Source organism: Miniopterus natalensis, chromosome 18 (assembly GCF_054644295.1).
Source record: "Miniopterus natalensis isolate mMinNat1 chromosome 18, mMinNat1.hap1, whole genome shotgun sequence".
In the NCBI taxonomy this organism is placed as follows: Eukaryota; Metazoa; Chordata; class Mammalia; order Chiroptera; family Miniopteridae; genus Miniopterus; species Miniopterus natalensis.
Window position 1 is genome coordinate 3,701,699 of NC_142098.1, and position 18,003 is coordinate 3,719,701.

General features: G+C 52.6%; 1 protein-coding gene across 1 annotated transcript; it reads right to left on the reverse strand.

The window, feature by feature from the left end:
- Positions 1-6,325: 6,325 nt before the first annotated feature.
- On the reverse strand, positions 6,326-16,184 carry CCNE1 (cyclin E1). Its single transcript, XM_087827500.1, has 12 exons — positions 16,009-16,184; positions 15,513-15,563; positions 15,322-15,409; positions 15,029-15,097; positions 11,202-11,347; positions 10,965-11,100; positions 8,608-8,754; positions 8,005-8,100; positions 7,677-7,811; positions 7,456-7,567; positions 7,210-7,367; positions 6,326-6,973 (listed from the first exon to the last, which is right to left on the reverse strand). The coding sequence occupies exons 2-12, from the start codon at positions 15,533-15,535 to the stop codon at positions 6,851-6,853; spliced, it is 1,233 nt and encodes a 410-aa protein (XP_087683626.1). The 5' UTR covers positions 15,536-15,563; positions 16,009-16,184; the 3' UTR covers positions 6,326-6,850.
- Positions 16,185-18,003: the final 1,819 nt, after the last annotated feature.

Here is an 18,003-nt window from a genome sequence, read left to right on the forward strand (position 1 = left end):
TAGTGCCTGGAGGCTTCCCTTGGGCCCCTGTCCTGGGCCAGAGGTGCAGCAGCCCTAAATGGGGGCACCAGGGGCGAGAGGACACTGAGGGTTAGTGCGCTGACCATTCCTGACAAGTCCTCCTGTGTTCCAGGGCGGGAGGAGGTGACAGATTTGGGCAAATGACCCGTGACTCAGTCATTGCTGTGCACCCCTACCTTATGTGAAATAATAAAATCTAATAATAATAGGGATGGTAGGAAGAAAGCCCATAATCTCAGGTGATTTGAGGTGCACCTTGGCTCTGAAATACTGTTGGACACATACATACACATACACACACCACATCACACACACCACACACACAGCCTGTGACTTCACCCAAACAGGACAGGTACCTTAAATGCGATTATTCGAAAGCATATTGGAGGAGAGTGGGGACCTGGCCTAGGAACTCAGCAGAATGGTCAGGCAGCCACTGTCGGCATGGTCAGGGAGAGCCAGGGTACAAGACAGGGTGAGGGGCCCAAATGAGGGCTCCCAGGGCCTTGCTGGGCGCCAGGCTCACGCTGGGGCACAGACCTTCTCTTTCTTTTTTTAATGAAACCAAAGGATGAACTCATTAGCATTAATGCAGCATGATCAGTGTAGATTACTGATGTGCCATTGTTATGAGCATAAAAAGCCATAGAATTAACACCCACCCAGCCCACCTTTTGTGCTTCCCATGAATTCTTTATTGGCAACTGCATCCATCTCAGCCACAGACTAGCCATTGCTCCCATGCCCTGGACGTCACTGAAATGAGCAACACAGAAAATCACGCCTGTGCCCAGCTGGGTGTGGCTCAGCGGTTGAGCATCGACCTAGGATCCAGGAGATCACAGTTTGATTCCCAGTCAGGGCGCATGCCCGGGTTGCGGGCTTGACCTCCAGCCAGGGGTCTGCAGGAGGCAGCCGATCAATGACTCTCTCGTCATTGATGTTTCTATCTTTCCCTCTCCCTTCCTCTGTCTGAAATCAACAGATAGATATATATTAAAAAAAAAAAAAGAAATCGCGCCCACGACCTGGGAACTTGCTTTGTGCAACAATTTGTCTTCTCGTGCCTCAGTTTTCTAGGTCACGAGCAAAACTGGGGAGACTGTGTTCCAGCAGCTCAGTGCAAGGTTCCATCCCAGGGAGAACACAGTCCGTCACCAGGCTGAGGGTCTGAGGAAGCCCAAAGTCCCTCCCACCCAGGATCATGTCCAGGGCCACCTGGCAGGGCCAGGCATTAGCCTTTGGGTGGGGGACCTTTTTTGGGCAGCAGCCCTAGAATCCTGGAATCACATCTACCCCACCTCTGGCATTGACATGCCCTAGATGGGCTGAGGGTCGAAGGTCACCTCATTCTGGGGTCACCAGGAGGACAGGGGAAGGTAAGGAAGCTCTCAGACCCCACAGGCTTCCAGCTCACAGGCCTGCCAGTCTGGCTTTGTGCCATCCCTCCTGACATCTAGAGAAATGAAACTTCCCTTGCATGGCAGGAAGCGGGGAGTTCCCTAAAGTGTGGTTGCAAACCTGAAACACCCAAACTCGTCTTTCACCACCACCTGGGAGACAAGAGTTTGAAGAGAAACAGAAAGCAGCCCTTAACTCCCGCGAGGCTGGGCTCACCAGGTACACACTGACCTCACGCAGCAGCCTCCCTGCCCATGGGGCTGAGGAGGAAACTGAGGCCCAGAGTAGGTAAGTGATGCGCTGATAGCCCCACACACTCTCCCAATCCAAGAATCTGAAAACAAAAACAAAAACAAACCACACATAGGAGCCAGGCAGGTAGAGTGCGTGTGTCGGGGCAGTGGAGCTAATTCCTGAATGTTAAACAGGGTCAGATATTCTGCACATCTGGTAGGACAGGCCCCCTCTGCCACTGTCCTTGAAACATTCTTTTTCTTGGTCTAACCTGTGTTTTCCAGTATAAGAGTCATGTGTCTTCTCAAGAAGCTGGGCAGCACCTGATCCGAGATCACAGGGCCCTGAGACAGAGCCAGGGCCTGGTGGGGACTCCGGGCTCTGCGGGGTGAGCCTTGCCCTCCAGCTGCCCCAGGCGGGGGCCATGTCCAAGTGTGTGCTCTCCCAAGTGTTAAAGGTGGGATCAAATGTTCTAAAACCCCTTTGCAGCCCAAACACAGCGAAACCCCACGGCAGCGCCGACCAGCAGCCCCCATGGGCAGCCTTTACTTCACCCCGACTGTTGCAGGGACCCTGCTCCCAACACCAGACAGCCTGGGGACAGACAGACGGACAGAGGACACAACTTCAGGGGAAGCTCTTCAGACCAAGTCGTCACCTCAACAGAGACAGGGAGCTTTGTGGTGACTCAGGATGTCAGCGCTGGAGTGTGTTAGCTGGGTTTCTGTTTTTTTTCTTCTAAGGAGGAGAGGGCACGGCCGGCCGGCGCAGCAGTCCCGGGGCACGGATTGTCTGCTCGGCCCTCCAGCGGATGACGCATCGAGCCCGGGCTCAAGGGGGTCAGCTCAGCCTTGCGGTCCTTCAGGAACTGGAATTCAGTGGTGTGTGGCGTCTTCCCTCTGAGAAGCAGGACAACAGGGACGGGTCTGATCCATTCCCACTAACGTCTTGCTTTTCCACCTTAATGTTGATCTTTTGCAAGTAGAAGCTAGCCTGTATTCTGGAAAAGTAAGAAGTTTAATGAAAGCTACTATCAACGTAGGAGTCAATCCAGCCGCCCACTCACGGGGCACATCTTTAACGAGCGAGCACCTTTACATACGTGCCGGGTCCTGAAGTACTGTACTGAGCCATGGAACCAATTGGCAGGCACTCACTAAAAAATAGCAACAAAAGGGATGAATTTATATGTGCATGTGCATTTAAAAATGCTGAGAGATGATACAATTGGATGAAACAGCCCCGCAGAAAGTATTTTCGTTTATCCATATGTTAGTGTCTGCAAAGAAAAACCATGGAGCAACCTGCACTGTTTTATCACCCAAACTGTTAGAATGGCATCTCTGGGGATTCTCAGTTTCTAGGTTGTGTTTGTAATATTCTAACTTCTTATAAGAAACGTGCTTCACTTTCATAATCAGAGAAAAACCGGTCAAGTCACATAGTAGCCCTTTTAATAGGAAGAGTGGTGGGCAATGCCAGGGCTCGAGCAGGTGTGGGCAGGGACTGTACCTCCCCAGCTGGAGTAGAAATCGGCATGACCTGGGAAAGTAGCTGACCACGTGCCCCCTGACCTGGCAGTTTCACGTCCGGGAGTGAACCCTGGAGGCATCGCGCACAGGGCACACGGGCGTACAGGCCGGTGGCAGCACCGCTTGCGGTCGGGGCCAACACAGAGGGATTATGTGCACTGTGGTTCATTCACACAGAAAAGTCCGCCACAGCTAGGATAAGCCCAGCCCCACGTGCACCCGCGGGAGAGTCTCGAACATGTTGGAGAAAACAAGTGGTAGGACCATGTGCGAGGTTCGACTCAATTTATGTGAATTTTTAAAACACCCTGTAAATCTATTGTTTGTGGATCCAACTCTAAATAATGGAAGTCTAGAAATGTGTGTGGGAACCAGGAGACGGGTCTGTGACATCATATTCCTTCTCAAAAGTGCCCGCTGATTTGCCCTTCACTCCCTCCTCACAAACACCGGCCCCCTCCCCACCAGGCTGCTGGGACCTCAGCTCATGGTCACGGGACAGCAAGAGCCCTTTGGGACGTGGTCTCTCTCCCCTTCCACCTGGTGTCCTCCCTCCTCCACCCATTCGTGACCCCTTTCTCTGGCTGCGAGAGTTCTGTTCGCACTCTCGCTTGCCCTGCCAGGCCACCGCCCTCGAGGGTTCCAGCTCCGTGTCCCAGGCTCACCTGAGCTCTCCCCTGCGCCCTGCTGCTGTGCAGGGCCCCTGGGAGGCGGTGCCTGTGTGCACGAGGGAAGCCAACCGCACCCGTCAGATGCTGCATGTTTTGGGCTTGGCATTGGCCAGGAAAATGATTTAAAAGTGGGGCGGAGGGAGTGTTTACTCAATAAAGGGTACGTACCATCACCCTCCTGTCTGAGGCTCGGGCGGCAGCCTGGGAACCTGGGAAGAGGAGCCATTCGAGTCTTCCAGAGTTAAATTTGGAATCGGGATGAGGTAGGGAAATCTGTGCTCACTGAATACATAATGCGGTTGTCTGTGAGCGCGGGAACTGAGGTGTCTGCAGCAAATTACATTTAAGACTCTATTGTCACAGGCAGATTAGCTAATGCGTGGTTTTAAGTACAGGCTTCTAATGCTGTTACTCCTGGTCGGCTCTGCCCGGCAGGTAACCTTGTGGAACAAATGACTGCATTGCCGGAATAACGGATTTGATCAAACAGGACAATTCTCTCAAAAATTGAGTTCTCTGTGGCAATTTGAGACCCGTAATCAGCAAATTAGATGATTACAGCGGGGATAAAAATAGCCTTCTAACAATGTCCAAGGTAGAAATGTGATTTGAATTTGAAACTGTGGTAGGAAAGTGCGGTTGGGTAAATCTGACTAAACATGATAGGATTTGCTGTCCCCTCCCAGCCCTGCTCTGAGCTGCAGCCCGATCTTGCCCAAATAAACTGCACTCACATTTGTGTGTGAGACGGGGACAGAAGTGCATCTCGTGAGCTCCAGACCTGAAAGGTCCCCACAGCTTGACTTACCTCCCCGCAGACTTCGAGTCCATGTGAACCTCAGCATCGTCTATTACCCACTTGGTAGGAGAGGACCCCGGGGAACAGAGAGAGGCCCACACAGGGAAGGCATGTTGGTAACCCTTCGACGCCACACCTAGGACCCATGCTCTCGCTCCCCAACTCGGGGCAGATGTGAGAGCAGCCCGGTGAGGTCCGGGGTGACTTTTGTGAGCTGGGGCATGAGATGAAGACAATGAGTTGTCACAGCTGGTCCATGTTTCTTTGTCTCTAACACAAGGAAGACCCACTAGGGCCCACGTGGCCTCGTCCTCTGGTCCTTTGCTCAGGCATCTGCCTCAGAGCGTTTGTCCCCCCAGGTGGGCCAGACCCATTTTCATCCTGGTGTCTGTTCCACGTCACCTGGCCTCAGCCGGGCCTATCTGGATCGCACAACAAAAATGACTTGGCAAATGGGCAGATAGAGCCGACCCACGAGGGGCCCGAGTTTGTATTGACCACCAGCGATGGAGGAAGCTCCTTGGAGAGGGAAACACTACTTACCAGTGACCTTAGGGTTTCTGGCAGAGCCACAGAAAATATTGATTACTATAATTTCCACTCACCGCCCCCCCCAGACTTAGCCTTTACTAGCAGAGCCGCCTGTGGCAACACTGTTGTTTAAAAAAACATCGATTTCCAGAAATGCAGCATTCCAACCGCTTTATATAGAAGGCAGCCTCATCTCATCACGCTCAGTAAGACCCTGCCATACGACGGCTCACTGGAAAATCGATGCTTACCCCGAACATGCTTTCCAACCAGTGTGACCTCCCACTTGTCAAGCTCTCAAACTTATAATAAAACTTTGAAAATAGGAATGTTTTTAGTGCCATCTTTTTGCAAAGAGAATGCCAAATGGAAATGAACCACTTTTAGGATTTTTGCAAATCACCTGCAAATGATCACCATTAAAAATTCACCTGAAATGGAAGAAATGCTTAGTCAGGGTCACTCATAGTTAAATGGCACTACATGGAGCTTACGGATGCAGCTTTATCAGGAACAGTATTAAAACTCACCAGTACTGTCACAAGCATGGTCACTCTCCAACTTCATATAAATACATTAAAAATGGCCGTTTTCCTTTCTACATCAGTCATTTTTTACAAAACGAGACAAAACACCAAGTTGAAAATAAGTTTGTTTGCTGGTTCACCCTCCCTCTCGACCCATCCATACACCACAGCACTGCGAGGAAGAACACGGGACTCGACGAGGCCTCCACAGGAGGACGTTCACACGTGGGAGCCGCACATGCGAGGCCTTCCCGTGGACAGTGAAGTCCGCAAGCCAGACACCTGGGACGCTGTCAGTGGCCGGGGTCGGAGTGCAGGACACCATGGCCTTGGGCTGCATGTAACTTTACTTTGCATTTTCTTCAAAGTTCAGTTTAGGCGACATCTGCAGGTCGGGTAAGGCTCGGTGTCAGCATTGTGGGGGGAAAGCCGACTGGAGCCTCACTCCAGCTCGGGACCCCGTCCATGGGAGGCATGTGAGGCTGCACCCAAAGCTCGTTTCCACCAGAAGGCTTGACTTCAAGACGCATGAAGGTTCTCGGTTAAAACCAAGAACCTGACGCAGCCACACTCAGTTGGCTTCCAAAGTAAATGACCAGACACAGCTCATAAAACCAGCTGTCTCAAAGACAGTGTCACCTTTATTAAAAACGGACAGACGTAGCAGCACTCAGAACAAGTTCATAAAAGGCATTGTACATTGTCAACTGATAGCGTGGAGGGCGGGCCCCCAACATGGCTGGCTGAGCCTGCGTCACAACGCTCGCCACACCTGTCCCACTCAGCACCACGCACCCAGGACACCCGGGAAGGCCGCAGCCAGTGGCACTCCTCAGCTTCAAGCTCTGTGATCTGTGAGAACGTCAATCAAGTCAAGCAGCACCCTCCGTAGCAGCATCGGGAGCACTCATTGGTGTCTGGAGGTGGCTGGTGTACTTGACGCACTTATTAACAAATCCTAAGCATTCGATAAGCACTTCTCCCTGTCCAATGCCATCCACAGAAGCACTGTGCTGCGGGAGAGTGAGCTCTCCCGTGTCACTGTCTGTGAAGCTGAGGTGGCCTCTGGGGCACGGACACGCGAGGACTGGCAGGCACTTGGGCACGACTGTCTTTGGTGAAGAGGCTGGTGTGTCACTCTGTTCCTGGCTCACCGCTCTGCTTCTTACTGCTTGGTGGTGGAGTGAGGAGCCCGGACGGGAGAGGAGAAACCCTATTTTGTTCGGACAATATGGCTTTCTTGGCTTGGGCTTTGTCCTGTCGATAAAAATGAACCAAGGAATGTTACCAGGGAAGAAAATGTGCTTTGGGCGTAACTTACTGTGTGCTTTTTCCTATGCAGGTGAGTAAGGGGAAAATAGCAAAGAACAATCTAGAAGCCTGTACTGCACAATACCTAGACGCGGCACCTACTGAGCATTCTCTCAAGGATTGAAGGACCCAGGCCTGCCTGATGTGGTGTTAGCACTGTGTGGGGACAAGGCGGGACTGACCAGCAGGTCCAAGCTGTTCAAGTGGGTCTGAATATTGTGGGCATCTTCGGCAGGAACACCCCGGAACTGCTTCAGCTTCGAGCTTCCTGCCTCCCTGATGACCATGGCAAAGGGGACCATCCACTTGACACACTTCTCAATGTCGCACCACTGGTACCCTGCAAGAGACATGCACGATGGGCTCCACTAGAGGCAAGGACTGGCCTGCGTGTCCAGCTCCATGCACACAGCGGAACCCAGGCATACCTGAGACCTTCTGCATCAGCTCAGACGAGGAGAAGTGGTACAGGGCAGAAGCGGCGAGGACACCATAGGAAAACTCTAAGCACCCAATGTCCAGGACGCAGAGATCCAGGAGCTACGGAGGAGAAAGGATGCTGAGCAGATGGCCAACACGCCTCCTCGGGCTCCGGGTGGGCCCAGGGGGGTAGGGGAAGGGCAGGTGCCCCCAGGCCTCGGGCACTGACCTCTGCGATCTGGATGAAGACATGCTGGGGATACTGAGGCAGGAGCACTTCGTATAAGTCATTCAGGTAGGCTACCTGCATGTACACGTTCAGCCAGGACACAATGGTCAGTGGACTTAAATGCCACTTAAGAGCCTGAGGGAAACAGAAAGAGACCCATGTCTGAGAGAGGAAGATGGCTCTGTTCCCTTTTGTCCTCCAAAGAAGCTGAAAATGCAGCCGATCCTGGACACAGTGTGTCCAGTGAGAAACACCTGGCAAGATGCACTCACCGGAAGTGGAAGGGTGTTATGTGTGTGGAGCATCGAGGAGTAAAGTTGTAACCTACCTTCATGATGATTAATTCCATGGTGAGGATGTCCTCTCCTGAACAAGCCCCATCTGTAACATAAGCAAACTGGTGCAACTTCGGAGGATAGATTTCCTGAAAGGAAACAAAATAAAGAAACTATAGCAAAAAGCCAATCTCTGCCAGGTTTAACTTACGATGCATGTCCGAAGCCATTCTTCTTAGTGTGCCAGCAGGGAAAGAAAGGAAATGCCCATTCTACCACTCAGTCAGTCAATCAATCGATCAAACTTCTACTTGTAGGTAATAGCTTGAAATTTCCATCTTTCCCAATACCTGTAGCAACATCTTTGAACGTCAGGCCCATCCACCCTTCTAATCACACCAAAATTTTAACCTCTTAGGTCAAGGTTTAGTATTTCTGCTAAAGGTAACTATGATGACCTACGCATTTTACACTCACTGCTTCTTGTCCTTCTTGGTTAACGTTTAGCATTTTTTGTGTGTGCCTTAACTTTAGAAGTCCTCAAGTGAGAAAAATTTAGGGTACACATTATAGACAAACAGTTGACCTGGCCCCCAATCTCGGTGGAGCTCAAGGGACAGCATGAGCCTCGTAACAAATGCTTGCAGACCACCTACCTCAAGCTTGGCGGCAATAAATAAAGATGAAATCCCAATGAGCTGCAAAAGCGTTTTCACAATGTCTTGCTGTGTTGCCATGTACCGATCGAAGAAGTCCTGTGCCAAGTAAAATGTCTCTCTGTGAAGTTTATAGACTTCACACACCTGCAAAAACACCGAGGATGTTTTAGAACAGTTGCTTGAGGGAAAAAGAAAGAAAAGAACTTGCCCCAATTGGTGAAGGACAATGCTAATGAACCGAGAGAGAAGTCTGCTTTTCTGAAGGGACGGTCAGCCTTGCTCGTCTCTCAGCACAGGCACAGTAAAGACGGACTCAGAGAGGAGTGAGTGTGCTGCGATTAGTAACAAGTCCAGGGCAAGTGTTCACAGCCTGGGGGAAGCAGCACTGTCACAAAAAAACTACAACTATAAGTTTCACTCTGCATTGAGGAAAACATGAACATACTTCTTCACAACTGGGTAACCTCAGTGAGAAAGCTGAAAAGCTGGACCACACATTAAGTCAAAGGCCACAATAGGTCCAATCTCTTAGTCACATGAGCAAAGCTTCTGAAGAAGAGTTGAAAGCCTCAAGGCTGTCATTTAGGCTCTCACTTGGGCAGATGGTCTCAACTACACACTCAGGACAGTGCTCGCCTCACCTCCTCCCAGGACGCCCATTAAGGAGGGTGAAATGTGAACACGGTGGGGTGGGAAGGCCCAGAACACGTCTATCACAATTTGTAATACTTCTGCTCAATTGTTGCAGAGAAGCGTGACAGTGTGGTCACTAAAAGATCTGAACAATACATGTTGTTAGAATAAAATTCTATGGGGAAAGAGAAATGGATTCCAAGGCGTTAAAAATAAACAATGTATGATTTCTGACTGTTAAAGGTAAGCTTGTTCATATATTTTTAAAATTTACCATCATGGCTATCAAATAGCTGTTACCTGTACTCCTCTGGATACATTTAAAAGCAATTCAGCCCTGGCCAGTGTTGCTCAGTGGTTAGAGCGCTGCAGGTTTGATTCCTGGTCAAGAGCACGTACCTCAGTTGCAGGGTTGCTCCCCACTCCCATGGCTGGGGTGAGTGCAAGAAGCAACCAATCAATGTGTCTCTCTCACATCGATGTCTCTCTCCCCCCCTCACCACCCTGCTCCTCCCTCCCTTCCACCCTCTCTAAAAATCAATGAAAAAAAAAATCCTTGGGTGAAAATTAAAAAAAAGAAAAAAGGCAATTTAATCAACAAAGGTCAAATATCAATTTTTACAGTTAATTGGAAAAGACAACCTTTGCCATCATTGGAACTTTGATGAAAAAATTAGATGTCTATTACACTAGATGCCCAATACAGAAAAGAGGCAGAAGGCAAAACTCGATCGCGTTGAGTTCATAGGATACAAGGAAGGCCATAGACCTGACTGCCTTCCCTTTTCCTGCCCTTATGTTTTTGGGAAAATTCTGCCTCAACTCAGACTCTACAGTCTCTGTGTGGCCCCATCCCCAGTGTTCAACAAGATAATATCAATACTGAGACTTCCTAGGAATGAGCCTTCCTAGTGCTGTGAGACCACACTATCTGACCAAAAGGTTAGTTGTCAATATATCCTTCTGACTAATTTATGACCAAAGGGGCAGGACTGTGGATGAAAAAGGGGTTCTATGGGAAGTAACCTCACAGGGTGATCATAAATTTCTAATTGGGTAGGTCATGGTGGGTAACAGTCATACCCAAGCCTAAAACTTATTTAGTGAAGGTTTTAAGCCAGCCTTGCCCATGGGCCATATACTGCGGGTGGAATCATTTGGTCTGGTCCTACCAAGGCAACAGCTGGTGGGACTCGAAATTCAATAAATCCAGCTTTTTTCATAGCTGATTTTTAAGTTGATAATTTTGTATGGCCCACAAATGATGTTGTAAATAACCAAATGGCCCTTGGCAGAAAAAAGGTTCCCCCACCCCTGATCTAGGTTAACACACCTCCGAAATGCCAAAAATAAGTGTGTGTGGGGGGGTGGGTATTAATTCTCAAGAGAGCACATACTCCTAACTATCCTGTAATCCCATCTCCACCTTGCTTCCTCCCACCCTTGTGTAATCTTCCTTCTCTCCATAATTCTAAATGCATAAAAGCTGCTAAACTGTAAAGAAATTAGATGCCAACATAAAACTATCTAGAAGGTCAAGGGGCTTCAGAAGGTCTGTTACGGAAGCATGCAAGCAAACAAGAAAAAAGTCAGATCATGGCAATGTGTGACCACGGCCTCAAAAACTCAGAATGTGCCAATGGGACCAAACCACAGAGCTTAAAGTACCCCAAAGGTTCCAGAAAGGGCTCTGCCACCAGCTGCCAGGGAGACCAGCTCACCTCCATCAGCCAGTCCAGGAGAATCGCTCGCATCTTCGGCTGCAGGAGAGGGTGCCGCTGCAGAAGGTGCTGGTCCCTGAAGTACGTGTTCTCTTTGTTTAACATGATCTTCCAAACCTCCTCTCGGTTTGCCCAGCTACAGAAACCACCACCACGCAAAAAAACAGACAGGCGTCAGTGTGCACCCCCAGCACTGCTGGGAGGGCCCGGAGAGGCGGGGGGGCGGGAGGCACTCACTTCAGCAGAGGCAGGGGCGAGGCTCTGGCAGGCCGGGCGCCCGGAGGCTTGTGCTCAGAGGCGGGATACACCAGCTCACCCTCATCCTTGTCAGGCGTTGGGATCAGGGAGCATGGGTTCTCACAGGCTGTGTTACTGTCCTGAGACTGAAAAGGAAAAAAAAGTTTTTAAGTGTTTGGTGGAAACCAGCTACTTTCACATCTAGTGATTTGTAGAAGAGCCAATGATTCCAAACACTGGGGAGCAAGCCCCAGGCCTAAAGAGATATTCTGGCCGAAGCTGGGATGGAGAGGCATGGGCGAGTGAGAGCCACAGGAACAACCCCAGCGTTCATTTCACTTCCATGGTAGCTTAGGAGTCTATGAACATGAAGTCAATGCCTAAGAAAACGAGGCCAGGACCACTTTATTCTCCAACCAGCACTCTCACACGAGTTGTGAGCAGCAGTAAGAGTGTAGGAGGCGTGAGACAATGCAAAATGCCAACGGCTTTTACGTTATTTCCAAAAGAAAGGACACAGGTGCATGTGCAGCTCAGCAAGACGCTGGACGACTTCTGCAGTGCACTGTGGGATTACTCAGTCACAAGCAAAGATTTTTTAACAAGCACAACTCACCTACAAAACTTTCTTAAATGTGAAAGGTAGAATTTCTAATAAAAGTGTTTACATAAGCACTTCCATTTGCAAGTATAAAAGAAAGTGTAAATTGCATCTATAATTTAGTCTCCCCGTTTTAAAACAAAACATCACCTCAAATGTGACATCTTCCTTGGGTTGCAGGACTAGCCAAATATATTATGTAATGGGGACCTTCTGTTTTCCTCAATTCAAAACAGAACAAAAAGTTAAACCCAAGTCAAGCCATGGTCACAGATTATACTAAGAAGTGTGTGGAGACAGACCGAGCCCAGACCCCCGAAGACCTCTGACTTCTGTCCCAAGGCCTTGCACAGGGGAGTGAGACACAAGTAAGTGATAAGTGAATATACCATCATTAAAACCCAAACAAAAGGCTTTCCTTTTAAAAATTCCAGATATTTCATTTTATTCATTTTGCTATTTAGGAAATTTTCTTTTTAAATCTGTTTACTGTACTATATTAAATGTAACATGGGGTAACATTGGTTAACAACATTATGTAAATTGCAGGTGTACAACTTCATAATAGGATATCTGAATGGTCCACTTGTGCCCCCCATCCAAAGTCTAGATTCCACCCATCACCCTTCCCCTCTGGGAAAGCCTGATATTCCTGGCATGTGTTTCAAAGCTGAAATAGTGTTGACCAGAGAAGGAAAGACAACTGAGAGGCCTATAAATGAATGTGGGAGCTAGGGCTCCGAGTCTAACTGTCATAGCTCATCGGGCACTTTCACAGGAAGCCAGGGCATTTTCAGGGCACCGAGGAGGGCAAAACTGGAAAGAGCCCTTCTCCGTCCCAGGTGCATGGCTGGCCATGCAAATGCGCAGTGCGGCTCTTGCCAGCAGCTGCTGGAGGCTAGCTCCTCTTCTGCCCTGGTCTGGCGTGCTGGGAGCATTTCCTTCACTCAGAAAGGGTTTAGCTGCTCTTCCTTCAGCAATGAATTCTAGTTTTGAAGGTGGGAGCTGGGAGCCACCCTCTGCAGCCTGTGCCTGGAACAGTCAAAAGCAAGCCTTTGGACATGAACTGGCAACAGTTCCCTACCTGTAGCTCAGGCACACTGGGTGACAAGTGGACACAGGGTTCCCAAAGCTGGCCTTTTTAGGAACTAGTGTATGAAGCAGAACAGTGAAGTGTCTGTCCTGTAACTTCAGTATATACCATGTTTCAGAAGAAGCAAGACCAGTGCGACTTTAGGGAAAATGGGATAGAGCAAAGAAACACTCCTGACTGTTCTAACCACCCTTATCTCCTTAGGCCACTTTTAGTTAAGAACAGAACTACCTTATGCAAAATTATGTTCTGAGAACAAAAAGTCCAGGGTTCCACTTCTATCAGTTACATCACATGCAAAGAATAAAACACCAGAATGGACATGTTATATGGATTTTAGGTACTAAAGTCCACTCTCATTCAGGTCCAAGATGAGCACACAAAGCTCCGTGCAGTCCTGATGGCAGGTGAAATAGTTACAGGGAGTTTAGCATGAAGGCTACAAGTAGCAAGGCTGCTGCACTGGGCCGGGCTGACAGCCTGTAACTCTGTGTAATTAAGGGGCAAAAAGGTTCCGTGTTACCCCAAAATTCTAACTTCATGAACCAACACAGAGAAATAGCAAGATATCTATTGCTCCATAAATAGCTGGATAATTTTCGAGCTATCTACTCTATGAAATGTGCACAAACATGTTATCATTAATCTCTGGACAACCGTGAAAATGCCTGTGGTGGGAAATAATATAGCTATTCACATAGCACAACTCTCAACTCCCCGCAGTGGGGGACAGGGCTGCAGCTCCATCTCGGGGAACCGAGGCTCTGCGTGGCAATCCTTCAGAACAGAAACTCCTCAAACTCCAAGAAGTCAACATGGAGACAGCTCTGCTGCACCCGCAGCTGAAGATGTCAATTCAAGCACAGCTGAGAAGATAACCAATCTGGAATTTCACAAAGTAGAGATCCATTTCATAACGCCCACAAAAACTACCCTGCTCAGTTTGAAGACTTGAGGGGAGAAAAAGGGGAAAAAAGTTGGGAGACACTCTCTTATTTCCTGCCCTGAAGTGGAGTGTTTCTTCTTCTAACAGAAAAGGGAGTAACCAACTCCTTGTTCACTGTTCAGTGAAACTGCCCCAGAAACGCTAATTACTGGGGTCTCATGTTCAGTGACACTGTGACTGCATACGATGTGGCCGTTGCTTTGAAGCCCTTCACTCTCCCACACCCAGCTGCTATGGCTGCTGCTCATGGCCCGGCAAAGTGATGCGCTGTCCATGGCTACCCTAGTCAGGGCCACTGTCCTCAGCTCAAATATGATTCCTGCTCAGCTTTTATCTGCAAGAGGGTCAGAAGGCCTGATCAGCTTAGTTTGGAGATAGGCAGCTTTCCCTACTGGAGCCATAACTACAGTCTGCAGCCATTTCTGGAGGTAGAGAGATAATATAAGCTTTTTCTGCCAAGAACTTCTGATATTATAATGATATCACGAGCACGCAGGAAATTTGGCGGGAAGTCCTTGAAGGAGGGGCAAGAGACATGGGCTAGTCAATAAAAAAATGTGTTGAGACACACATATCATTACACAGAATGTTCCACTAATACTCTGGTGGAGACCAGGTCGAGCCCCAGACAGCAGTGACCACTACAGGCAATTGCCAGGTGGGCTGGAAGAACTTCCAGAAAGAGGGTTCAAGTTTTAAACCTGACCTACAGACAGTAGGAGCCTTAAGCTCCATGAGATAAAAACACAAGTGTGAATGGAGGAGAAGCCATTTAAGAACACACGCAAACCCCCATTATCATAGTTACCCAAAAAGCTGTGTGTCAGGTGCCCTCCCCCAGTTCACCAGCCCAGAGACAAGGCTAGAGGATCAACTCTGGCCCTGGCTTGCATGGACTCTGGGTGAGTTTCTTCCTCTGAGTCTCAGTTTCCTCAAGGGGAAAAGGAGAGGACTGAGTTCCCTGATGTCCATTCCGGGTCTTCCAGACATGGGCACACATTAGGAACACAAGACCTTCCTGGAAACCCAGGGCTGGCCGAGGCCAGAGACCACTGACAGGCAGTGCTCAGCCAGGGGACTGTGGCCTCAGGGAAAAAGCCTTCAGCAAGCCGCAGGGCAGGATGAGACCCACCGACCCACAAGGAGCAGGCGCCCTCCACCGAGGCCCAGTTAGCACGTGAACCTACCTGACTGTCACACTGGCTCCTCACAGTCCTGTCGATTTTGGCAATTTCTTCATCTGGATCTTGCAAAAACTAACATAGGACAACCCCCACCCCCCAAGGAAACACACCAAACAGCCCAAAGACAAAAAAACACAGACAGAAGAAAAAGAAAGTCGGTTAGGTTATGAACAGCATTTCTATGAACAGGACCGCCCCTCAGCGTACCCCCATCCACAAATACGCGGGCAGGGCCCAGTCTGGTACCCAGGTAAGATGGGGGGCCATCCTCCCCCACCTGTCTCCTTTGTACTCACAACGGCCACATTTGCCTTCCTCTTCCTGGAGTGAGCAGAGGCATCGGCGCCGCTCTCCTCTTTCATGGTGTCCGGCTCCTTGGCATCCCTGCAGAGCCGGGGTGGCAGAGGTTGGGGTGAGCGCCCGGCGCGGGCCCACCCCTCCCCCACCGCGCCCAGCCTCCCTTGCCCGCAGTGGCGAGGCCGCTCACCTCTCCCTCCTCTCCCTCGGCATGGCGCGGGCTCGGGATCCGACCTCAGGCCTGGGGCACGAAGCGGGCACGGGTGAGGACGGCCACGGAGGGGGCCAGGGCCTGCCGGCCCACCCCGGACACCCCTCCCCCTCCCGCGCGGCCGCGGCGGGAGCCTCCCGGGCCGGTCGGGAAAATGGCCGATGGGCCGGGGTGGCTTGTCACCCGCGGCGCCGCCAACAGCCCGCGATACCGGGTCGGCACCCAGGGTGGGGGGGCCCCGACGCCCCCCGAAAGCCCTGCCGGCCCATCGCCGCCCTCGGGGCCCAGGCCGCCCCAGTCACCCCCTCAGCACCTCCCCCGGCCCCCTCTGAGCCACCCTGCCCGGGCACCCCGCGCTGACGCCCCCGGGGACCCGGCGACCCGGCCTCGCCCCACCCCCACCCCACCCCACCCCGCCCGGCCGGACCCGGGCGTCCTCGCCCGCCGCGCCGTCCGCCGCCGCGCGGGCCCTCACCCGAAGCCGGGTCCGCGACAGGCAGGCGGCACGCGCCGAGCCGGAGGCAGCGGGCGGAGGGCGAGCGGGAGGCCGGGAGCGGGCGGCGGCGGGCGAGCGCGCGGCGGTGGCGGGATCCGCGCCTGCCCCCTACACCGCGCTGGCGGTCTAGCCGGCTGCTCCTGCGCCCGGCGAAGAGCGGGACATTTAAAAATCTCTGCGCGCGGAACCGGCGCCCGGCCCGCCCTCGCGCCCTCCCGCCCTCCCGCCACCCTGCGCCCCGCCCCGCCGGCTCCGGGCCGCCCCGCGCCGCCGTCAGGACCGCCCTCCGCCGCGCCGACTGGCCCAGGCGCCCGGCCGCTGGGGGCGGGGCCGGCGCGAGGCGGGGCCGGGGGCGGGGCCAGCGCCCGCGGGGCGGGGCTACGCGGCGGGGCCTGCGAGCCGGGGGCGGGGCCCGGCGGGGGCGGGGCTAAGTGACAGGGCCTGCGCGCCGGAGGGGCGGGGGCGGGTGACAGGGCCTGCGCGGGGCGGGACGCGGGAGGCGGCTGGCGCGCGCGGCGGAGGGCGGGGCCGCGCGGGGTGGACGCGGCCAAAAGCCGCGTGGCCGGCGCGGGGGGATGTAAACACCGCGGGCGGCGAGGGCTCGGGCCGGCGTGGCCCCGGTGGGGCCGTGGTCCGGGCCCGGCCCGGTCCGGCCCCCGCCCGCCGCCCTGCGCGCGCACGGTCCCTCCTTGCACGTCCTCCCGCCCCCGAGACGCAGGGTTCCGGCCCGGAGTTGGGGCGGGGATGAGCCAAGGTCACCGCGCCAGGTCGCTGGGCCTGGAGCCAGGGAGCCGGCGCGGGCCTGGGCCCTGCTGGGTCAGCTGTTACTCGGAGACCCGCGTCTGCCCGTGCATGCCCGCACTCACTCACCCACTCACTGGGCAACAGCCCGGCCCCCTCCACGGGCGCCCCCACCCCAACCGGGCGTCAGGAGACCTCGGGACCTGGGTTCCACGTGGCCCTCTAGCCTGAGGCGTTGCGAGTGCTTCCCGTGGGCCTTAGGATCCGACCCACGCTCCCTGCCCTGCCCTCCAGCGCCCACTGTGAACTGGCAGCTCGGCCCCCTGAGACCTCCCCTCCACGCCTCCCTCACGGCTTCGGCCACCCTCTGCCCTCTCACTTCAGGGCCCAGGAGCTTGTCACCTGCTCGGGTCCCCTTGGGCTCCCCCTCCCCGAGAGCTTCAAGGTCTCAGTGACCATTTACTCTCCAGCACCCTTCTCCCCAGGGGTTCCTCCCCTCGTGGCCCCCCTGAGGTTCCTTCACACCCTAAGTCTCCCGCTCCTTGGTTGTTGCCTCGTGTGGTGTCCCTCTCCCTACCTCAGATGTCTTGTTCACTGTGGTATCTCCCAGGTCTTGGCATAGTGCCTGGAGGAAGGGAGGCACTTAAATCCTATTTGTGAACAAATGCCTGAAAAACATACATGGATCAAACTTTTGAGGAGCTTACAGGCTACTGAGAGGCAGGTATCGAACAATCACAGCTTGAAAGGACCTTCTGCACTCAGTTTCTAGAAGATGCTGTAGCAGAGGGCTCCTGAACACGCCCAAGGTCCTTCCTGATACACAGCCTCAGCCTTGTGTCCTCCCCACCCCTCCGCCACGGTGTTGAGGTTAGAGCCTGGGCCTTGCTGAAGAGGGTAACTTGTGCCACCTCCACAAGGCCCCTGTTAGTAGACTGTTGACCTATCAGGGGACCTGAGGTCAGGGCTGCTGAGGTGATTTGCTCAGGTTGGCTTAGGCAGGGATGGGACCCAGGCCCCTGAACTCCCAACCCTGTGCCCTTTAGTAATAACAATAACAGGTATCGTAAACCAAGAGTCCAGAATGGCAGCTCTGAGCTAATCCGTCAAGGTGTCAGCCCAGTGAAACGTCACAATAATCCTACAGCACTGATACCACGATTGTCCAGTTTTGAGATGGCAACTATCTACTTCCTAGGATCGTTATGAGGGTTAAGTGAGATAATGCAGACG